At 45.6% G+C, this 23,994-nt stretch overlaps 3 protein-coding genes across 3 annotated transcripts in view; 1 reads left to right on the forward strand and 2 right to left on the reverse strand.

Annotated features, from left to right (window-relative positions):
- Positions 1–23,994, forward strand: part of MED12L (mediator complex subunit 12L) — a 157,249-nt gene that overhangs the window by 39,984 nt on the left and 93,271 nt on the right. The gene's annotated exons all lie outside the window — the stretch shown is intronic.
- On the reverse strand, positions 349–3,436 carry GPR171 (G protein-coupled receptor 171). Its single transcript, XM_075506719.1, has 2 exons — positions 3,338–3,436; positions 349–1,885 (listed from the first exon to the last, which is right to left on the reverse strand). Exon 2 carries the CDS (start codon positions 1,834–1,836, stop codon positions 859–861), a length of 978 nt encoding a protein of 325 aa, XP_075362834.1. The 5' UTR covers positions 1,837–1,885; positions 3,338–3,436; the 3' UTR covers positions 349–858.
- Positions 11,440–14,149, reverse strand: P2RY14 (purinergic receptor P2Y14). The gene is made up of 2 exons (XM_075506718.1): positions 14,060–14,149; positions 11,440–12,511 (listed from the first exon to the last, which is right to left on the reverse strand). Exon 2 carries the CDS (start codon positions 12,491–12,493, stop codon positions 11,480–11,482), a length of 1,014 nt encoding a protein of 337 aa, XP_075362833.1. The 5' UTR covers positions 12,494–12,511; positions 14,060–14,149; the 3' UTR covers positions 11,440–11,479.

Here is a 23,994-nt window from a genome sequence, read left to right on the forward strand (position 1 = left end):
ATATTTTTGATTTACAGATGCAGCTAATCCACACAGCTGGATTTTGCCTGTGCAAATTGATTTTAAAATTTTGATTATTGATTATTCTACATATGCATTATTTTTGGAAGTAATTGTAAATTAGAATATTAATAAACTTAGTTGCTATTTTATAAACTTTTATAAAAAAACAAGCAAAGAGAACACACTAGATATTTATACTTAGTCTTTATCTTAATTTTAAAATTTCCTTGAATTTTCTGTAATAACATGTTGTTAGGTTTTTTCATATTCATTGAAGCAGCAGCAAGGAAAGGCAATGGAACTTGGCAAGAACAAGAAATTTATTTATAAAACTTGCAGGTGTGATGTAAGCAGAAACAATAATTTTCAGTCAGTGCAGCTTAAAATAACTTTCTGGAGTAAATAATGCCCTCTAAAATGCTTTTGGGTTAATTGTATATGTGAAAACTTTGCAGCTGAAGAACCGCTCTTAAGTAATCTCTTCACTTGATTGCACCAAGTCATTTAATGTAGGAAGTATGCAATACTTAACTTAGAAAAGGTGAGTTCAGGTGTTTACCATAAATAATTATAAGGTACCTTTGAGTCTGTCTGAACACGTTGGATTCTTAAGTGTTGCTGATCCCTGGCAGGTCATCACTGGTACATTGAACTGTTTCTGAAAGGCACTATCGAACATTCTGCTGGTTCAGACCTCTGTGGACATGTGACAAAGCGATTGGTATTGTTCAAGTTTTGTCCTTCTGCTTGGGCTTATGATTCAGCAGGAAGGTCGTTGACCATGCAGCCATGCTTGCAGTTGCTCAACGGCTCTTTATACTGCGGATTGGCACGCTCTTCTGATGTATTTTAGAATCAGTACGTTTGCAGCTGCTGTTCGCTTCTGTGTTGTACCTCTTTGTCTGTCAAAACCGTTGCCTCTTTGGGTGCTGCAAAAGTCTCAGTAAATTTCAGTCTGAATGATTTGGAAAGATGGTAATACAGAATAGGGTCAAAACAGAGGTTTGATACTGCAAACAGCAAGGTAGATTCTTTAGCTTTGAAGAGAGCTTGTTTCAGAGAGCAGCTGGTTATGGTATCAGTTTGGCTCAAAGTGTAGGGGATACGAACAATGTGGTATGGAACGAAACACAGCAGGTAGCCTGCAGTTACGAGCAGTATGTTGATGAGGGTTTTCTTCACATTTGCGTAACTCTCGCTGTATTTGTTTCGGTAGAGTTGTCTAACAACAAGGAAATTGGAAATCAGTATCACAGCTGAAAAATTCAGGAATATCGCTGTGCATATGAAATTAGTAAACACGTGCCAGTCTCTTCCAAATTTTGTTTTGAAATCGATACATCCTGCACCAGGTCTTTCTTCAATGGTTTTTATTGGAATAGCCATGTTAGGCACCGTTATAAGGAGAACCATTGTCCATACGACTGCAGACAACATCTTGGCAAATCCAGGCCCTTGAATGCGGTAGACCTTAGAACTGTGTGTTAGCTGAAGGCAACGATCCATGCTTACAAATCCCAGAAATATAATTGATAAATACATGTTCAGGTAGATGAAACAGGCTGTAACTTGACAGTGGAATATTCTCAGTTTCCAGGACGCAACTCCTAGGTCAACAATAATCTTTACTGGCAAGGCCAAAGTCAACAAAAAATCCGCTGTTAAGAGGTTAATTAAGTAGATGCTCATACATTTCTGTTTCTGATCTTTTTGTGTGAATGCCCATAGTGCGAAACAACTTCCAATAAATCCCATAAGAAAAATCAAGTAGTAAAAATAGGTAAAAGGTTCCATTTCTTTACCGACATGGCATTGCGAAACATTGCTTGACATGGTAAACTTCTTGTGCAGGTTGGTTTTGCTGCTAGGAGATATCACGAACCTACAAAAAGAACCAAGAAGACGGCAATGACATCAACGTTTCCTGAGCAACAGTAGTTATTCTCTGAGAATTTTGTTTGATTAATTTCAGCGAAGAAATGCAATTGGGAAGAAATATTTTTCTCTCTCTTCGTGCTTCTTCACAGCTATTCAAGAGGGCTTTGTTCTTATGTCAGAAAAGTTTGGAAATGGATTAGGATTTGTTCTTGAAAGCATATAGACTTCTGCCAAGCTTTTCCACTAGAGAAGTCTTTCTGAGTGTTTGGTTCAAACCCCTGCCCCGCTAACCCCCCAACCAACCAAAACACCAAAGGAAAGGGTTTCAGTCTGTTTAAGATGAAGCATCTAATAATGGTCATACTAAAAGTTCATAACTTTTGAACAATTGAAACTATGCCTAAAAGAAGGGTAATACCTGTAGCAGTCTTGTTCTGTAAGAACGTATTAGGAGTTTTGAAGTTAATCCCTGTCAAGCCAATATGTGGATATATCAGATAGATGAGCAAATAGTTCTAATCAGTCCTAAGTTTTTGCAGACTGCTCTTTCTTCCTGCCTGAACAAAGGAGAACTTAATCGCATATTTTTATGAAGGCTTTAGAAAAAGCACATTTTGAAAGAAGCAGCTATTAAATAATTTTGCTCACGTCTTTTTAGGCTTCACTAGAAGTTATAGGGAAGAAAAGTAGAAAGCTTTGGTCTTATTTTAACTAAATACACTACTCCATGACCGAGGGTTTTTTTGTTTGTTCGTTTGCTACACTGTCAGACTGCTGCATAGAACGTCTGTGGGAAAGGAGGCACGTTCATTAGAATTTCTTGGAATGAAAAACAATACGATTATGTCTTGAATAGCATCAGACTGCAACGCTTGTTTATTTCACTATATAGTTCCTAATTTTAATACACAGTATAGGAGAACTACTGCATTTGCACATTTATTTTCTGCTGTAAAATATATATCCAGATGTGCATAGTTTGTAAACCGAAATGATTGCAGATACTCCCATGATTTAAAATGGGGGAAGCAGCAGTTTGTTTCTTGCAGTTGGCTTTCTGCAGGTGGTCTCTATTGTCCTGAAAACACGTAACTGAGTTGAACGAGGTTTGGGTATGTGCAGCGTAGGTGAGGAGCAAGCAGTGCCGTCGGAGCTGCTGGGCTTGCCGCCGATCCTGAGCCGGTGGGATTTTCCCGTGCTGGGGCACGGTGCAGCCCCGCTTGTCCTCTGCGGGGCAAAGAGGCAGCCCGGCAAACTGAGCCCTGAAATACTGCTGGAAGCGGAGCCTCCAAGGATACAGCGTGACTGCAGCCAAGTAACACTACAGGCAAAGCAAAGGCTGTTTTGCTAAATACTTGAGCCTGACTTTCAATGTGTTTGGCACAGTCAATATTTCAGGCTGTATATTTACGTAGATCTAGATAGGCTGGCACAGACAAAGACTAAAAGCACGTACCTGTCTTGGTGGTCTCTGGGGTCTTCTGAGCATTAGTCGGCAAAGGTCTGGTGTCTCTCAGCGACTGCTCTCGCAGTCCAATAGTGTGTTAAATCTTTTGCTCTGGCTGCATCTGCTGGTTTTTTTAAAACGTGTCTGTGGTTTTTAAATGTGCTGATTGACGCAGTTAAAACCAGCATTCAAATAACTAAACCACGTGGAAGTTACCTAAACGAGAGGTGACAGAAAAACGTAAGCGTTCACGGAACAGCCCAGAGAGACCTCTTTTTCCTTTGCCTCGCGCAGGAGCGGGCGGCCGGGCGGAGGCACGCCGAGGCAGGGCCCTTCCGCACGCTCTGCCCCGCGTGGCGCGGCGGCGAGCCGCTCCTCGGGCGCTCGGTGCTGTGCAGGACGAAATGGAGAGCGATGGCGAGAAAAACGGCTGCGAAAGAGCCGAGTTAGAGATGTTGGTGTGGCCAGTAGCATGGATTATTACAATTAATGCAATTCCAGGTACAGTTTTGTGGAGGAAAGACGGTCGGAGTTGCTTGACCTGTCCGCATCAGAGAGCCGACAGGGATGGTGAATAGTGCTGTGAACGGGCTGATGCCTAGCGGACCTGAAGGCAGTGCAGTTTTCACTGTATCCTCCTAACTTCAAGCCTCAAGATTTAAGCTTAAATGCTTATCACGTGTTCCCGTATGTAAGGGTGACAAGGCATGTATGGTTTGGTCAGCCCCAGCACGTGGACTTTCTCATGTGGTTCCTAAAGCTTCGTCAGGTTCGTCCCAGACTCTTGACCTGGGGCTGTAGGTGTGACGTCAATGGCCGTTTCTTTGCTTTTGTTTTTAAAAATCTGAAACTCCCCCCTGTATGTCTTACACTAAAATCTGTCTGGAATCAGGGTTTTGCGATGTAGTTGGCCCGCATTCATTATAGTATTCCTGCGTGGAATTCCAGTTTTTTTCTAGAGTTGCAACCTAATTTGCAGATTTAAAGGCACATAGGGATTCTACTGATAGCAATTAAAATTCTAAACCTTTGGACATTTGCCAAGCACTATTAAAAATAAAAATGACACATTGGGGATATAGGGGAAATGTTTATAATTAAGTTTGGTGGGGTGTTTTGTTGGGTTCGTTTTGTTTTGTTGTTTGTTAAACCAGGAGAAAATGTCTAACACCAGGCTAGGGGGCTGAGGTACTGACAACGATGCTGAAACCCCCAAATGTTAGCGCTTTGTTGTAGTTGAGAATCCACAGGAATTTACAAATCACGTACCAGAGCTTTGTGAAGAAACAAATTAAGAATGTCTGGTTTTAAGTTTAGTCATAAGCTTAAAGTTCAGACCATATTTGTCAAGATGTTTGCAAAGCTTCATAATCTGGAATGATCCTATGTTCGGTTTTGAGCAAACGTGGACTAGTTTTATGGTGTTATGCTCATCATGCAAAACTGATCTTTCCATACTTGTATTTTTCTTTTTTTTTTTTTTTTTTTTTAACTTGAAATGTAGCATTCAGTCAGTTTTTTTCTGTGTGTGTTTGTGTCTCCCCTTTTCCGTAGAGTCAGTTCACACCTCAGAAAACTTTTCCAGGTCTAAAAAGACAAGGGGATGGTTAGGTAAACCTTTACTGAAAAATGGTCTACGCTTCCTACAGAAGTGTTTCGGGAGGAGAAGAAGCATGAGAACATGAGTCTACTGAGTCGTAATTCTGTTTTTATTGCGATTCAGTGTCATCCTCTTCCCCTGTCTATACGTCTAATTTAAAAGGCCATTTTAGTTCATACCTTACAGGTGCGGATGGTAGATTTTGCTGTAATTAAAGTTGCTGAGCACTTCTCATCATAAACCCCTATTTCTGGTGGTTTAAACTCTGCTGAATTTTTGACTTTTGATTTGAAATTTTCCATGATGCATGCCTGCTTAGGCTGACTCCTGGGATTGGGGGGTGGTGCAAGGAAGGGAAGGGGTGCTGGTGTGGGTGGGAATTCAGCCAAAATTACTAAATCATTTCTGAGAACAAAGCTTGGAAAAACAACATCTAAACCTTAAAAACCCCCTTAAATCTGATGACCTTTAAAAGAGCATCAGGAGCCTTGTGGTTTGCATTAGGCACACCACAGATTTATGTGGGTGGCCCTCGTGTCAGGAGCACTTCTGATACCTCTCCACATTTTGCGTATTCACTTGGAGAAAGGTTTCACATCCAGAAATTTTTCCAGAGGCTTTCGGGAGCTCTGCTGTTAGTAGGCTTTAACCTTTTTTTTCTTCCTCCGAGCCCCCTCGCTGCAGGTGTAGTGGAGCCGAGCGCCCGCCGCCGGCTCCGGGCAGGGAGCGGTGCCCCTGGGAAGGGGGAGCCCAGGGCTCCGGTGCCGCGGGGGAGAGGGAGCCGGGGCTCGCTCCTGAGGCTGCGGGCTGGGTTCCCCACGGGGGTGCAGCGGAGCTGGGAGAAGGGGAAGGGTGTGAGAGTAGCCAGTAGGGATGGGGAGCGAGGTTGGATGTCCCTCGGAGTCCGCGTGGGTTCTCCTCGCCTGGGGTTTGACTCCTTGAGGCTGTGAAATGTTACGTTGCAGCACGGTGTGTGGGGAGCGTTGGGGCTGCCCGGGGTGCGGGAGAGCGGACGTCTGCTTGTTAGAGATGAACGCTTTGTGTAACGGTCGTGTGAGATCCCCGGCACACGCGTGGGCTGTGCTAGTGTGCAGGGTGGCTGACAGTTCCCCCCGGAGATGCCACCTTGTGTTTCCTCCTCCACCTTCAGCAGGTCTCCTCAGGGGTTATTTACACTTAAGGCTCCTCAGACAAGCGTCCCATGGGATTTATTCGGGGCTCAGGTTAATTAAAGATGCACTGTACGGGGTGCAGTTAAGTTTAAAAGGACAACTTTCTCTAATTTTATATTGGAGGAGCACAGGCAGGATTGCATACAAGCGTGGAAGTATGTTTGTCCTTATTTCTGTGGCTGCCAGATGGATGCAGCTTCTGGTGAGGGATGTCTCCGAGCCCCTCGTTTTCATTGTGTGTTCCTTGTCTCCAGTCCTGGAGGACATTCAATGTTAGCAAGCACTGGCCAGGCACAGATGTTCAAGGCTCTGTGTGATCTCCCCTCTTTAAATGAGGAAAATACATAACAACCCGTTAACCCATCTGTTAGGAAGCTAATGTTTGAATCTGTATCATTCATATCCCTCTATCTTTTAAATCAGGAAGGGTGTCAAGCATAGAGCTACATGATTGCTTTATATAAGGCTTTTGAGCCTACTTGCTATGCAGTTACAGAAGTGAGGCTTATTTGCACGTTGTGCCCACGTGGACTCTCTCTGTCAGATTTCCCAGCGTTGGGTGCAGTGGGAGAAAGCTGGGAGAAATTTCACCCACGCTGAGGTGGGGGAAGGTAAGGGTAAGCTTCCTGCGGCGTGGGACGGTGCTGGGGGAGCAGGAGACCTTTCCTCTCCCAGGAGAGGCATCCTTGCCGCCGCGTCCTTCCTCTGCCGCGTGGTGCGGAGCAGCCCGGGAGCAGGATCAGGCCACCTGCGGGAGGGGGCCGAGCCCCACAGCCCCCGTGGGAGGGAGGCACGGGCAGAGCCCCCGTGCGGTTCCTCCTCCCGGTCCGGGCAGCGATGCTGTCTCCCGCGGGCAGATCTCCAGCTGGATTACTTGCCCGCGGGACGTGGCTCTCCCGGGCTTCCCTTTGTATAATTGTGCTGTTAAAGGCACCAAAAGTTTGAGATCTAATTTTGAGTTTTGATTTCTTTGGTGTGTGTTTATGTGCCTGTACAAGCCAGACAGGTGTGTGTGGGTGGAAATTCTGCAGTCAATGTATGACAGAGAACTGATGGGAAACCCTGGTTTTATCATGATTTTGTATCATTTACATGATGATAGACAGGAAAAAACCCAAAACACACTGGCAAACAGTTGATTTTCTTTCAGCTTATTTTCAATTGTGAGAGAAGCATTCAAAATCAACGTCAGAGGCACAGTAACGGCAGATGGTACAAATTAGTCCTGAGGGAGTTTTCCTCTCTTGTCTGTGCACGGCTGTCACAGTCACTGTTTCAGTATTGCAGTGTGTCTTTGAGGAGCAATCTTTGAGCGGTGTCTTTGCCGTCCTTTAATCACGTAGCCAAGAAGTTTTTTTCCTTTGCAAACATGTACAAACTAGCAAGTTTAGTATTTTCTTTTACCGCTTTTCATGACTTTCACTGACAGATTAAAATTTTTTATCCCATTGTAATGTCTGCATCGTAAATGAAAAATATGAGTGATCTTGGCCCAGGGCAGTTATGAATTCTGAGCAGAAACAGCTATTTCTGATGAAGAAAAAACTGATTCATATATTTATTTCAGAGCATAAGGAGGTAAGATGTGCTCAGCGTAGCCCGTGTCACTGCGCCTGTCGGAGAGGGGGGGATCGGCTCTGCTTGGCACGCAGCGCTGCGTGAACTGCCGATGCTATGGGTGGATAACCACATCCTGGGGATCAACGTCACCGGCAGCCAGCGGAGCACAGCCGCCTACTGTCCAACAGCGAGGAGCTCCTTAGCCTGCCCTGTCGCCTTCCGTCAGTTATCAATATTTAGTTTTAGTTGTTTGAACAGTGTTTTAGTGATGTGCAGTGCCCTGAAGTGATGATTATTGAATGCGCTAGTGAAGATGCTCTCATAAAAATAATAAAAGACTTATTTATTGGGGTGAGATGGGAGAATATGTGTGAGGGTGTTTGCAGAGGGAAACTAGCCCTTCCCTCCTGTCCCTTCTGTGTTAAAGTTAGCAAATACAAGGGGTGCTCTCTCATTACCTCTGCTGGTTGTGACTGTGTGGCCTCATTAGGTAGATTAAAGTGGCATCTGCCCCCTCTTTGGTGAGTTGGTTTTGTTGTTTTTTAAAATAGAGATAATTTTTTCAGATGACATCCTGCAAAATTAAGCCCCATGAGAGTCATATTGCTGATCTCTGCACAATTTTTTTTTTAATATATATTTTTTACAGGGATTTTTTTATATGTGGGGCAGTTGTGGAGGGAGCTTTCTCTCCTGAAATAGTGTTTGAAGGAAGGATTTACATTTGCTAGGTTTAGCTCTTTTCCTGAAAAATGGCTATGCTCTATCAGTGGCAGAGAAAATGGTCCATTTCGAAGCCTTACACCACGACATTAGCATAAATAACCCATTCCACCGTAACTGCGGCATTGTCATGTGTCCCGTGTAATGTTGAGATGGCTTCTGGGTAGATAGCTGTGCGGTGTTGCTAAAGGCTAGAGCAGGTTTATGAGCTGATGCGTAGTTTAAAATGCGAGACGTTTATGGGCTTTTTGAAGCAGATTTATGCCACTCTACCTGGGTGCTGTCTCAAGGTTTTGAACAGCAGAACAGCGTCTCCTTACAAAGGGCTGACCGGGAACTCCACCAGGCTTGGGGGGGGGGAAGCTGAAATGTAGGAGCACGACAACTTTTCTGTGCAAATGTGTGTGTGCGATGTCTCTCGGCAGCCTGCGATGCACGCTTGCTCTTCCCAGGGGCACCACGCCTTTGCAAGAGACTCCAGGTCCAGCTGGATAACCTAGCTCTCCAAAGAATAAACGGACCAAACCCAGCTGCTGCTTCCTGCGGTGCAGTGGAGGGAGTCACAAGTAAGTCAGGAGGATGAGCTGCAGCTGGGGACTGGGTCACCGTCCAACGGGAACCTTGCGGAGCTCTGGGTTACCCAGAACTTCCACTGCAGGAATTTTAGGGAAGTTCCTCCAGGTGGTAGGTTGACAAGGCAAGAGCTGGTACTTAGCGTGACTACAAGACTTCTGGCGTCTGAGGAGCTGGCTAGGTTTATCTGAGGCATGATGCGCTGGGAAAGGTGTGAAAGAATTAACTTAGCCAGAGCAGAAAAAAAATTGGCCCCATACCTGTCCATCCCAGTTCAAAGCGAACCAAAAGCTAGAGATTTAGTCTCACTTTTTCAAGAGTATGTTGGTCAGTGTACTTTCCCCTGGGTGCCTGATGTAGATTTTTGTTGTTCTAATATCAGTAATCTGGTGGGGCGAGGAAACAATTTTACAATATAAATAATTTTTTCAAAGCTTGCAAAGTAATTAAAAAGTTATACACATATATATTGTGGAAGTGTTTTCATCTCTGTATGCCACTGTACTTTCACAGCTGCAATTATTTAGATTTACGTAGGCAAATACCAAGCCATGCCATGTAAGGAACTAAATGTTTTTGCCATAAATGACAAAAAATCTCCCACAAAGCAACACATGCCCTTCCCCTGCAGACTATTATTTCCCTTGCTTGGAGGGAAGAGCCTGCAAAGTTTCAGCTTGACAAGAGTCAGGGAGCTCTGGAAGAACCGTATAAATAATCTTTTATGTGTTTTCTGTAAAAAACAGACCAAAACACAACTTTCTCCTGTAGTCCCTAAGGGCCGGTTCGGGCTGCGGGTCCCCCAGCCCCTGCTGTCAGATGAGTGTCCAGGCTCCGCCGGGTGTCGGGCGCTGGCTGCTTTGTGGGTTTGGGGGGGACCGGACCGCTCTTCAGGCAAGCGGGAAATAAATGGAGATAAATACGCTCCACAAAGGTGTGTTTAAACGCAGCAGGCAGTTTGAAGGGCTGTCCAGTCCTTTAGTTTCAATATAATCCTGTGTGATGGGAGAATACTGTTACTGTAGATTGGTGGTCTCAGACCAAGAGAAGTTACCCACGGCCTTGGAGAAGGTTCAGAGACCATCTATTTAAAGATCTTTCACCCTGAGAGATTATCTGTTAGGGCTAAAATGAAACACAGCGGCAGAAGGGTGAAGCACATGTTATTTCTGTTCCTAGATCTTCTTTGTTAAGTAAAATGAAAGCATTCAGCTTCCAGAGCCATTGCCTGAAAACTTTTGTGGGTACTTTACGCACTAGTGTGTTTCCCCTGTACAATGACAAAATCAATCAAAAAAAAAAAAAAAAAGAAAAAGCTGCACTGAAAAATACAGTTAAAAAAGAGATTATATTTATATATGGAAGGTTGGTGGCTTTCAGCTATTACCTTTGTACAGAGAGAAATGCTTTGTCATTGTGCCAAAAGCATAGGAAAACCAACAAATCATTCTTTCTGGATTTAAATATACCCAGAGTTTCTAGACAGCTGTATGTGTGTGTTTTCAAAGGGCTCCTTGAGTCTTCTCACCTCCTTCTGCAACAACAGAAAGGGAGTTACTAAAGTTTGGTATGAACACTTTGGTGTACACCACGTTATTTCTGAAAAGTCCTGAGGAATATGATACAGTGTAACTGTGCTGTTTAGTTTATAGAAGGATCCTCTTTAAACACTTGCTTATATTGAGCATCATGTTCTATAGAAGCATTCTGACATTTGGTGCCTAAAGGTGACAAATAATCATGTTTCATTTTTAATTTTATAGAATGTTTCCCTTAAGAAATCCTATATATGTGTATATATATATAAATATATATATTAAAAAAAAAAAAAAATTACCAAGGGTTTTTCAGGCTCTGTGCAGATCTTTGAGCATTTGATCTGTATTTTTTTTTTTTCTTCAATCCCCCCCCCCCCCCCCCCGGTTGTTGGAATAGAGTCCTTCCTGAAGCTGCATATTGCCTTCAGCGCTTTGCTTTGTGAGCTGGTACATACACGAGAGCGCTTCCCCTCAGGGTCTCAGTCCTCTTTATGGGCTGGCGGGGGCCAAGTCAGAGACTTGTGCTGAACTTCGTCGTATTGCTTCTGAGGGGGCTGCTCCAGCCGAGGTGGAGCTACCGGTTGTTCCCAGGCCCTTCGGGCTGGTTTGTTGACCGACATGTGTGTCGTGCCTGGCTTCGTGAGAAACACCGGCAAATCAGTTTGATTATTGGGTCTGTTGGATAATCCGTTTGGAGAACCATGGCCTGGAGCTCCAGGATGTGTTGTTCCAGTTATTCCTCTCTCTTTTTTTGAGATGCAGATAGGTCGTATCACACCACAATGCAATCATAGCATCAGCTGGAACAGCACGTAGTAAATTTATTGGCAACATGCAATGAAATTGTTATACAGAGAAACACCACTTGGTATTTTATACTGAAACCTTTTTTCTGTTTTAGTGCTGATTCTCATCTCTTCAGTTTCTTTGAGACTTGAATTCTTGAATAACTTTCTGAAACATGTGTTATTTGACAGACCTGAACCTACACTATGTTTGTACTTTCCCGAAGTGTATTTGACCTTCTGGATTTAGAAATTTCAGCCTCACTTGGAGTTTTCAGCTTGAGATGCAGTTTTTGATACAGCTTTTCTTTAAAGGGTAGGCAGAGGAAAAAATAAATAATGGGATCAAGGCACACATTTGCAGCAGACAGTACAAGAGTAAACTCCTTTGCGTAGAACAGATTTTTTTTTGACTGGCAGTTGAATTGTGAGCTGGTTTGACTTAGAGTGTATGGTATTCTGCAGAGGTGATAGGGTACAAAGCAAATGACAAAGACGAACATGATACTGAATATATTACGGCTGGTTTTTCTCTTGGTCACATCTGAGTTCCTTCTGAATTTTTTATAAGAGCTATATATTTTTTTTGATATAGAAGTATAAAAAATGATTAACAGAAGAAAAACAACCCAGAATATCCCTGTGCAAATATAACTTGACGCCTTGTGCCACTCTCTGCCAAGCTCACTTTTAAGACCTATACATTTTCTGGAATAATTTTCTGTAGTGATTTCATTGGTTAAAATCATATTTGGAAATGATATAAGCATTAACAATAACCACATGATGACAGAGACCACCTTACTGTAGTTAACCGTGTGAACAAAGGAGGTGAATAAAGGCTTTACAATTTTGTAGTATCTGTCAAAACCTATGAGGCCAAAAAACATGATCCCGATATACATGTTTATGTAAAAAACAACAGCAGAGTATCTGCACACAAACGTGTTGAGCTGTGGAGGTGCAATTTCTGAATCGGCAAGAATTTTGAAAGGAAATGTCAAGCTCATTAGGAGATCAGCAACAACGATGTTTTTGAGATAGACAATAAAACTCTTTGTGCTAGAAACATACAGAAAGATCCATGCTGCCACACTGTTCAGCAAGAGTCCTACTATGAAAATTAAACAGTAGACCAGGGGAATGACTGTCTTAATTATCACTGCGCTGTGACTGCAGTTGCTTCCCGAGGAGTTTGTGCTGGAGTTGAACATCTTACACTATCGTTGTTCCTAGAAGCAGAGAAAGGTTATCTCAGTAAGATAAAATGGTGCTGTGCTTTCCATTAATTAGTATAAGATTTCTACTCTTACTTCAGAATAAACTTGGCATACTTGTCAGAAATCACCACGTTATCATTTCCAGCAGGGATGCATAGTAAGTATTTTCCAAGTGGTGCCATCTGACTTTTTGATGATGTTCAAGGGCATACTGCTGTTTTGAACAGAGAATCCATTTGCTTCTCCGTTTGACTTTAATCCAGTGTCTTCAAGCCCTGTGCTGCCCCTTTTCCGTGGGTATAAGCCTACGCACTGCGAACTAGGAGGGGGACTGAGCCACGGTGATTTTGTGACTCTAAATACTCCTCATTAACCCTTAAGGACCAGTGTGTATTTTTAGCGCTGGTTCACCAGGAAGCATGTGAGGGATATGAATATTCCTTGTACAAGTGTTCTGTTTTGTATACAGGCATAGAAAACACTCTTCTGTTAGTCAGGCATGGAAATAGCTGGTGTATGCCAATATTTTCTAATGTTCACTTGGAAGAAAGCCTTATGTGCAGCTAGCACAGTTTGCTTTAAACTTTTACTTTTAGTAGCACGACATACAGGAGTGTGTCTGTGTGTTAGCATAACATAGAAGCTAGAGCTGTCCTCTCAAGTCATTCAGATTTAAATTCTAGAGGATCTCCAAGAAGAAATCACATCTGCTGTTTGCTTTTCTTTGACAGAATGTTTATGGGGGTGGATTATCCTCCGTAGGGAGGCCAGAACAGATACAGATACAATGCTGCTGTATTTGGCAAATGAAAACCTAGGCAACTGGAAAACACATGCCATGGAGCTGGGAAAAAACCCTACCCCGTCTTTTAGAAAATAAAGAATTTCCTTATTGCCACAATTCGGAGTCGGTAGCTGATGCCTCCGTGTAGCAGATCGGAACCTGAATGCAACCTTGCTAGATAACTAGATATGGATAGATAACTGGAAACAGAAATTTTCTTTTAAATAGGTAAAATTTGGTATAGGTTTCCTTTGGTATATTGTCTTCTGTATCTCTTTTGCAGACACTGTAAAGGCTGACCAGCTTAGGTGCTGTTCTGGAACTTGTGTGGATAAGTGGAGCAGTGGAGCAGGTGCTACCTGTGTTCACACCCAAAGCCTGCAGTTAATCTCTTCCTGGTAGTTCTCCCATAAGAAGACCTGCCATCCTATCTTTATGTTTAAGCTCTAGTCATCAAGGCATTTGTTTTTGTTTGGTTGGGTTTTTAAAGGAAAAAGATGGTGTGGAGAGCAGGTGTTAGAACTACCATGTGAATAGGTGTGTTAGGATTAGAGGTGATAATGGGTAAGGTTGGGGTGCTATTGCTAAAGCTAGAAGCATCTCCACTTTCCCCTCTGCATCCTTCAACCATCCACTCGGACAACTGGAAAGCACCAATAACGACTGGCATTTTTATTTAAGATGTTAACACGCTGTAGTTGAAAACTATTCTCTTCCCACTGCCAAAGTCCAGGCTAGACTCTCTAAATCTTTCAATATCAATGGCTCGTCCTTACCTTTCTTGATTTGACTGCGGTGCTTTTTGTTAAGGGTCTGGAGCGCCTTCCATTCTCAGGCACAGGGCCTCTTCTCTTGCTGGGAGACCTAAGTGGAGAGAGGAAAATACAGGTGTTAGAGTTGTGTATCATAACATAGGGCAGCGTAGTTCTGCGGCGCTGAGGGGTTCCCACAGTGCAATGCCTGTTCAGACCGTCTAATGATCAGTGCTGCAGACAAGTCTTCAGATCTTTCGGCAGAACTTCAAAATCAGTTAGGGACAGAGTCATAGAGCAGTCGTGTTCAACCTAGCGCCCATCACTGCATGGGTAAGGCTGGAGGCTTTTGTGTCCCCCCTGCTGTGCATCATGTCGTTTGTGTTCATGATCAATTTTATCTGCTCTTTTTGTCACCTGGTCACACACTCAGCTCTTTCCGAAACGCCTTGTCCCTACTCCTCTGAATAATTCAGCATTGATAGCGAACACTGTCACCTCACTAGCCTGTTCCCTCCATCGGTCGTGGGTCCCAGTGTGGATCCTGTAGGAGCTATGGCATGTGGTACCAGGAGGTCTAACTCCTGTGCTCTGGTAAAGAATCAGTCTAGCAGAGTGGCCTTCACGCAGCTGCTTGGTGCTTCTGGATCTTCATAACCACAGCCACTGCGATGGCTGCACTCCTCTGCTGATCCATGGATTGCAGAGGTGGGTTGCATGTAGTTGGCAGAAGGCATGCTTCCACTTTATAGAGGAGCTGCCCGTTCATGCTTGTTCTGGTTGCCTTCTTGTTCAACCTGCCCTTAGACCTTCATAACGAGAACATCCTCTTCTCTCGTGAGAATGTGAGAACTTGCAGCGGCTCCACCAAGTGATATGTGGCTTGAAATGAGCATAGATATTCACCCCTCATTCCGTGTGGGGTTCATCTGGAAACTGTGAATACTCCTCATTTGATGTTAATTGGGTCAATTTAGGACCTTTTTGTCCAAATGCTACCTGAGGTGATGACTAAGCTTAAGGATTCTTTTTTTTTTTCCTCCGTTTCCCCAATTCTTAAAACATTGCTGGTTTTTTTTTCTGCTGTGTGACCGCTGCTGTTTGCTGGCAGGTGTTGGAAGGTTTGTATTAGCACCCAGCAATTTGTGATTTGTATGTGAGAATAGCCTTTCATACTGGAGCAGCACTGCATGTTCAAATGCTTGCTCCAGCATAAAGTATATTTATTCTGTGTGAATAATATCAACTAGTTGTGCAAAACCAGCCAACTTGATTCACCAAATTAACAAGATTGATTTGGTAAAATACCTAAAAGTTTTGAACTTTCTCAGTTTGCAAATCGTGTTGTCTTGGCAAAATACGTAAAAGGAAAGTTGCATAAACCATTAGAAGTGCTTAGTTCCTTCTGTATTCAAACTCTTCTGCTATCATTTGTAACCCTTCCAGTCTGAGTACGGCACCTTTTCTTGACTTCTGTAACTTGGCTGTCAAACTTCAAAGTTCGTGGCTGCTTTACTGAACGTAAGAATAATATTTACAAGTTTGGGGTTTTTTTCCCCTGAATATAACGAAGGTTCTGTAGTACTGAGTGCACATTTTAGCTATTTATGGAAATTAATGCAGCTGCTTGATAAATAAATATGCAATGCAGTTACTGGGTCAGGAATTGTTGACAGTGGTCACTGTCCCCAGAAATCTTTTTCGAACTGCAAAATGGAGTTTATCAGGGAAGAAGTTTATCACGCCAAATGTTCTCTCTGATGTCATGAGAAATCTAGAGGAAGGGCAATACACAAAACACAGCAATGGCGAATTGTGCCGAGTTGTGCTAAAGGAAGAATCTTTTTTTAAGATTTTCTTTCTAATATGGTAGCAATCTCGGTAGCGGTCTGAACTTGCAGTCCCGGCCACGCTGGTGTAATCCAGTCGGAAAGCAGCCCCCAGTTTGGACGCGTGTCCCTGGCCACCGCGGTGCGAGCTGCCTGCCCCGCCCTCCGGAGCTCCTGCCCTCCGGAGCTCCTGCCCTCCGGAGCTCCCGCTCCAAGCAGAGCGCGTGGGTGGCCGCTGGCTAGAAGCCGTCAGGGCAAGCTGCTGCGGGTCTCCTTGGGGGGCTTAAAAGGATGGACACACTCACTTGTTCGTTAGGAGCTGCACCAGCGGAGGGAAATAAAAGCAGGGCCTGCTAGCTGTGGTTTGCAGGCGGTGGGATCCCGTCTCTCCCTTCTGCAGGTTGCTCTCTGGCGGCGCTCAGCTGGGCGTTCTGGGGGTCAGAGCAGGCAGGGGCTGTCCAAGGGAAAGCCGTCTCCTCCGGTCGCCCGGGCATTTCTCAGCCGGTGCGCGCTCAGGGCTGGCCTGCGCCCTTTCTGCATCTCCACACAGGCACCCGACCTGGCAGCCGGTGGGGTAGGTGCCAGGGTGGAGACGTTCAGGGTCCGTGGTTGCAAGTGCTGGTCTCCTTTGGAAGGCGTTTTTTGCAGTGACTGTGGAGATATGTTGGTACATTTGACTTCTTGCAAGTTTGCCAAGAGACTAAGATTTCGTTATTTTTCTGTTCTTATTATAACATTTGTCGTAAGGCAATGTCTGGATTTTAATACTTAAGAGAATAAAAGTATGCAAAATACACTACGTACTGTTTCAGCCCTTTAAAATGGTGTATTGGGTGGTAGTTGTTTTTGTTTGTCACAGATGCATAGAATGTAGTGGAGGCAAATGGGTTGAATAGTCAAACTAGGACGACAGAAAAAATAAAATAGCATTCCTGTCGCAGGAAGTAGTAAGCGAGTAACTGTGAGATAGCATCGTTCGTGTGGTGCTCAGTGCACCCTTCCCCTGGCGCGGCTCAGCAAAAAGGGGGATCCTTAAGTGTGGCCGTAACTTCTAGAGGGTGTCGGTTCCTTGCTGCTGTGCCTTCCAGCTCTTGCTTTCAAGACCACTTGCGTCTGGTGTGAGAAGACAGAGAACTGTGTGAGCCACGTTTCTACTCAAGCTGCTCATTGGGGCGCCGGTGAGAGTAGCGTGCCCTGTGAAAGTGGCTGAGACAGGCCGTGTGTCCTGTGAAGGTCACTGCTGCTGCGTCCCCAGGTGTAGCAGTGGCTCCCGCCGACCCAGGCGAGCCTTGGTGACACTGCGGGTACGTCCTGTCTGCAGCTATGGTTAGTAAGGGTTTACGGTTCTGTCGTGGTTTAAGCCCAGCCAGCAACTGAGCACCACGCAGCCGCTCGCTCACCCCCCCCGCAGTGGGATGGGGGAGAGAATCAGAAGAGCAAAAGTGAGAAAACTCGAGGGTTGAGATAAAGACAGTTTAACAGGGAAAGCAAAAGCCACGCACGCAAGCAAAGCAAAACAAGGCATTCCTTCACTGCTTCCCATGGGCAGGCAGGTGTTCAGCCATCCCCAGGAAAGCAGGGCTCCATCACGCGTAACGGGGACTTGGGAAGACAAACGCCATCGCTCTGAACGTCCCCCCCTTCCTCCTTCTTCCCCAGCTTTATATACTGAGCATGACGCCATATGGTATGGAATAGCCCTTTGGGCAGTTTGGATCAACTGTCCTGGCTGTGCCCCCTCCCAGCTTCTCCTGCACCTGGCAGAGCAGGGGAAGCTGAAAAGTCCTTGACCAGTGCAGCAACAACTAAAACATCTCTGTGTTATCAACACTGTCTTCAGCACAAATCTAACACATAGCCCCGTACCAGCCACTATAAAGAAAATTAACTCTGTCTCAGCTGAAACCAGGGCAGGTTTAGTAACGCAGCGTACGGTTAGTACAGTTTACACAACAGAAGTGTAAACAACTCTTTACATCTTAACAGTACTTCTCACTTTTGATCCAAAAAGGCAAAATTCAGGACATTCTAGTGAGGAGGTAGCAATCGGTGACAGAGGGAGGTATTTTTTCACGCTACGATATTTTATTTACAAACTCCTGACTTCCCAAACGTGGGATGAATCAAACAAAAAGCTGGACTCAGACCTCTTCCGACGCAGAACGCCGTCCTCTGGGGCTTTCTTAAGATCGCGTGCCAGTCCTGACGGCGCTGTCAGGCCGTGTGAACTGTCTGCCTTGCGTACCGTCTTTTTTCTCCTGTGTGCACCTCATCCCCAGGCCCTACACAGCCGCCCCTTCTGCCAGCGTCCCCGCTTGGCATCGCTGATGCCTGCGCAGGGACCGCAGCCCTTCGAATGCCCTGGTGGGCAGGGACCCCATGGCACCTAGGGGGGTGGCAGCACCCTGACACCGCTGCATCCGTCTGCAGCCCGTAGCTTTGCACTGGGCAGCAGCACGTCCTCGCCTGGCTTGTCTTTTCTTCCTCATCTCTGAACTGAAGGGAGCAGTTGGCTTGCTCAGTTTGGAAGAAATTGGCTATATCATCTAACCTTTAAAATGTTCTTTTAACAAAAAACATGGAATAAAGCCGTGACATCCTTTGTGACATCTCTTTGTTGGGACTATATTTGCCCCTGGCTGCCCGTATTCTTTCGCTTGGTTGTATAATTCCTGGGGGGGAGGTGTGTGAAGATTTGAACGGCTTTGTATAACACAGCCAATATTCATAAATCCTTATGAATTAACGATTGTATCTGTGTTTCTCACTCCTTATATTTGCAAAAACAATTCCCAAGCTTGTAGCTTCAGTGCATTACAAACATTTCCTGCCAGTGATTGGGCTGAGAGGAGTCCCGTTAACACCTTTCAGAAGTATGCAGTATTGAAGTAGAAAATCTTGACTTTTTTACGATTGTGAATGAATTCTCATTTCCGGTTGGATACAAAACATCTGTTTCTAAAACTGATGCAGATCTGAGTACTGAGCTTTCGTTCTGCTTGCTCCCCTCCTTCCTTCCTCTCCTCCCCATCTGCTCACCCTTTAAAAAAAGAAAAAAACCACTGCAAGCTGACATTTTCAGGTAATCCAGTGATGAGGAAAATAAACGTTTTTCTCCCCAGGTTCGGTCGAAGCAGGGTAGCGTACCGCGCCGCCCTGGCAGGAGGCAGGGGTGCGAGCGAGGGGGCACAGAGCCCCGTCCGCCCCACGCCTTCCAGCTGGGCTCGCCTCCGCGCGGCCCGGGGTGGTCCAGCAGCCGCGCGCTTGGCACGTCGCCCGCCCGCACATCGCTTCTGCCGACTTCACAAACAGAGCTCAAGTAAAAGACTTGCTGCTGCTAACTTGGCAGGAGGAAGGGTGCCACGTAAAATGGCACCAGTTAGTGCAGGCAGCGTTTAGCATTGCCAGCGTTCGGTAACAGACTCTCCTGACCGGGTTATTCCAGGCAGTTAGATCATACGTGGTGTTTTCTTGGCGTGTATGACTGATTTCTGGTGTTCTGAAGGCCGAAGTGAGTGAGGGGAGCCAACAGGTATAAAGAGCCGCTGTAGCCAGGGTCGTTTATTCTTGTTAAAATAGCGGGCTCTTTGAAGGGCAGGGTGAACTCCTTTGGTTGCAGCGTGAGGACGCCTCAAGGGTAGAATTTTATTTCTGCTCGCAAACCCCACCAGTAATTGTTTCATTTCTTCTTATTGTCCAGCAGTCCCTATGCTACTTCTGAAATCTGAAATTTAACAGCCTGATTTTCCTGATAAGTTAAATTTTTCATTCTATTTTTATTTCTGATTTTTAGACAAGGGTCCAAATTATTCTAAACCCACAACCTTTTAGCATTAAAAGATTAGAGCCTATGACGTATCTGTGTAAACCCTGATATTCACACTGAAACCGGGCAATGCTTTGAGCTGTTTGCATGTAGGATCATTTTCAGATCGAACCCAAATATTCTGTTTTTTTAATCAAGCCTCAACACCTTCCCCCCCCCCGAGATCCTTCCTATCTCCCATTAGTTGTAGTATCTGCATTAGGGAGTAGTGGATGTAAGAGGAAAAGTTAGGACCAGGGTATTAGGAATGGTCAGTTTATGACTTGGCATTAGAGATTAAACAGACCAGTTTTCAGCAGCAACTGTCCTATCAAATTTGGAATTCTTCTAGTATTATGTCAATATCCTTCTAGTTTTATGTCAATAAAACATTGTAATGATTGGTAGTTTTATTGTCTTAAAACTGAGCATTTAAAAGAAATGTGGCTCAAATAAAGAAATTGTTCCCCTTAATATTCTATCTTAATAGTAACATTCGTCATTTAAGTATTTGATTTTTTAATTCTATTTTCTGATGTTTTAAACTATGAGTTTTATATAGTTATGTTTCCTCGGTCATAAGTTAAAACAAAATATCTTTTGCTACGGGATGCAACAGAGAGCAATCCTTACCTGTAGCTCAGCAGTCCTTGGTGGCGTAGCTTAAGCTGTTCCGTGTCTTGGACTAATAGGTGTGGGAGTCTGTCTGCCTTGGTTGTCTGTATTTGTTTACAGTTATGACTGCTCGTTTGTGTTCTAATGAATTTGTTTGTAGCTTGCATAACACGTGGATGATTTCCTGTTCACCTTATTTGTCCGTTAAAAGAACCCAAACTATAGTGGTAGTTTTTTAAAATTAAAAGAGAATGTTTGAGAGCGTTGGTAACGTACAGAAACGTAATGAAAAGGCAGAGTCTTTCACCTGGAAAGAAGCATGAAATTGCATGGGTGGTCCCTCGTCAGCTATGAAAGCGATTTCCAGAATAAGCCCTTCGCAGCTGCCTTACAGTATAAAACCCCGTAACGACTGCGTAAGCTGCAGCAGCTTCTGTTACTTACTGGCTGGAGCGCGGTCTTCTGTGGGCTCTGCTTTACCCATTGGCTGCTCCTTCGCAGCCGCGGAGGCTTCAGCTCTTCGAGCAAATGCTTTGCGGTGTTGTCTTCTTTATCTGCTCCGGTAGCGACAGCCGTTCAGAGCGTGCTGTACCTCCGCAAGCAGAAAGCCGACGAGCTGGCGAGTCGAGCCTTCCTGCTTGGCCAAATGTGGTCGAGATCTCAAGGGCTGCAGATGGTCAGTGCTATTTTCGTGTGCTTACACGTACTTCCATGAAGATCGGCGTTGAACTGGTTTCAAGAAAGACACATTTGTGCAGTTGGCAAAGCAGTAAGCGATCTTAAGCTAAGGGCTGATGTTTTCTTAAACTGTTCCCAGGCCTAGCTGCGACCTTTTCTGGAAAGCGTACTACTCCGATAGCTTCGGCTTTTGTTAATGGGAGTGTTCTGAACTGGAGCGCGCGGGGTCGCCTTGCGGTTGCTCAGGGCGTGCTCAAAGGCTGAGGGATGTCTTCTTGGGATAAGTGAGGAATCTTTGGTGTATGGCTTTTTTCTTTTTCTTCTTTTTTTTCTTTTTCTTTTTGTTTCTTTTCACCTTAATCACCTGTCTGTCTTCCTCCCTTCCTGTTCTCCCCATACGTTTACTGGGAGGCATTGAAATCAAGCACAAAATTAGCGGAGATGTATGGTAATGGAAAAGCTAATAGCTTTTCTATCAGTCTGGGAAAGTAGTATATTCTGAGAGAGATCTGAGGTTTGGGGAGAGAAATTGGCATTTATATTTTATTTTTTAAAAAAGTGAAATACGTAAGTTGCGTACATTACTGTTAATAAACATTTCGTACATGACTTGAGCTCTGCTTTACGGCGCATAACCCAAACCCTCCATTAAACACCCAATTTCCTCATGGACTTTCCTTCTATGAGTGTTTACCACCTCACACGCAGGGGCACAAAGGCACAGACGAATGAATGTACCTTCTGCTAATGCATTGCTGCCACGTCTGCATCCGTTACTCAGAGCCAGCGCGTGTTAACCTGAACCTGTAGTCCCTTCCTTCCCCCAAATTTAATTGAATCTTTCTCAGTGAAATCTTCAGAGACAAAATTGTCTTTACATTATTGTCAGTACTCTTGCCCCTCTCTTATTTCTGAGACTCCCAGATCAAAGCCATAATGGTCAATTATTCACTGCTCTTGGGTGATGAGTTTGGATGTTCGTTTCATTGACAGTTTTTAATCTGCTCTATATTCCGTTTCTGTGGCAGTGTGAGTATCCAGCCTTTCTGAGAATCTGAATCCGAGCTCTTTGGGTCTGGTAGGCAGGTGCTGCGGTGTCAAAGTTCGGTTTCAGTTACTTTCTTGGGTGTCAGAGGCAGGGGCACGCTCTGGCCCCCTCCCAGCTGCCTGGCACCAGGCTCCTTCCTCTTCGGGCAGTCCCCTCGAGCTGCGGCAGCTCCTGCGGGGATCCTGCCGATAACAGCCTGCTTTGAAGCACGCTTCTGGGGGCCCCGTTGCACCGTGTCTGCCCCGTGGGCTGTAGATTTAGGATTCACGTCCCATGGACTTTGTGTGTCACACCTCATACCGTCAGGCTTCAGTCTGAAGCAAATTGGAGGAAATCTGTCTACCCTAGAGTCACAGCTCTTCACGTGCCTCGGGAGAAGAGAGGGTTAAGCTTGTAGCGTAGGAAGACGCGGTGAGTGCCAGAGGTTGCGAGTTTTAACCCTCCTCGTGAGGGACGATCACGCAGTGTCCTGGGAAGGCTTAGAGGAGCACTTGCGTGTCTCTCTACTCTTTTCCCCCTGCCCTGCACCCATCTCACGAGCGCAACCCTTCCAGCACACCTGCCCAGCGTGACCTGCCCCGCTTCGTTCCCAGTGCCAGCCGCTCCCCTGCCTGAGTGTGCTCGCACGTGTGCGCGTCCAGCGTCCTCGTGTGCCCACACCCTGCTCGGGCCCTTTCCTCTCTCTCCTGGGGGAGGCTCGATGGAGATCATCTTCCTCTTGAGCCTTCCATTGAGCCTCACCGAGGCTCAACGCGTCAGTGAGGGTTTCAGGCAGGGCAGGGGGCCCCGGAGAAGCCTATTCCTCCTCCTGTTTCATAGGGTATTATTTTCAATGCAGCACGCTTCAGAAAAATATGGATTCTGTTTTTGTTCTCATTCTCATTCCGCATGTGGAAATCAGCTAGAGAGGAATTACGCCTGTGAGCTGGGAGCCCAGTTTCACACTGTGAGACATGAGTTGGTGGCAGCACAAGCTATTTCTGCTTTACAGCTGGTCTGCGGTCCCGTGGCGGCGGACCTGGGCTTGTGCAGGCTTGGAGGTAGCGCAGGCTGTCGGCTGTGCCGTGGGAAGGCGGCTCCGCGGGGGAAGCGCCGCCGTTCCCAGCCTGCGCTCGGGCGGGCGTCCCGCTCCGCTCCCGCTGGGGCGCGGGTGCCGCCGTCTCCTCGGGAGACTGCGCTGCCAGAAGCCGGAGTCGAGGGCTGCCCGTGTGGGTGCCTCTCCTGGCCACCCCGAGCCGTGAGGCCCGTTGCCTGGGAAGCCCCGCTGGGGCCAGCTGCTCTGGGCTGGGCTGCGCAGCGAGGAGGCTTGTCCAAGGGCAAGCCTGCCCCGTCTGCCTCTCCTCTGGCTGGCCTGCTGCGGCCAGGGGAGGATCAGGCAGGACGATGCACGAGGCTTTTCAGGTGCTCCTCAGAAGGCACCCAGTCAGCCAAACTTTTCATCTCTTTCCATCCACCTTATCATCATTTTTTGAGGCAAGGATGGGAGCAATGGGCCAGGTAGGGCTTTGGCTGATCACAAGTGCTTTAAAAAGCTCTGGCCCTCTGAGACAGAGTTTGTAATTCATTCTAAAAAACCCCTTTCTTTGTTTTTGTTTTGTTTTTCCTCTCCCCAGAAATAGCAGCAGAAGCCTCAATATCCCTTTTGGGACCAAGGTCAACTTTCAGAGTGTGACCCACAACAAACTTTTTCCAATAGCTCCCTCATCTAAGCATAAATTAAAATAAGCGACGTTCCGTTTGTGTCCAGGTGAAATCCTTGCAGAAGAGGAAGAAAAGTGCAGTCTGCCAAGACAAGTGAGTTTGGCAGAGAAACATAAAATAAAGGATAAGAGGAACTTCTTGGCAAAGCAAAATTGTCCACCAACCTCAATCAAATGTCTCCCTCCCAAGGGCAGGTCTCACTTTATGTGCAGCACCCCAAACTTTCTGTTGAAGGAGGCCGTCGTTCAAAGACGTAGCAAAAGGGAAGATTTGAGCAGTGAGA

The sequence above is a fragment of the Mycteria americana genome, chromosome 7, assembly GCF_035582795.1.
Source record: "Mycteria americana isolate JAX WOST 10 ecotype Jacksonville Zoo and Gardens chromosome 7, USCA_MyAme_1.0, whole genome shotgun sequence".
Classification (NCBI taxonomy): domain Eukaryota; kingdom Metazoa; phylum Chordata; class Aves; order Ciconiiformes; family Ciconiidae; genus Mycteria; species Mycteria americana.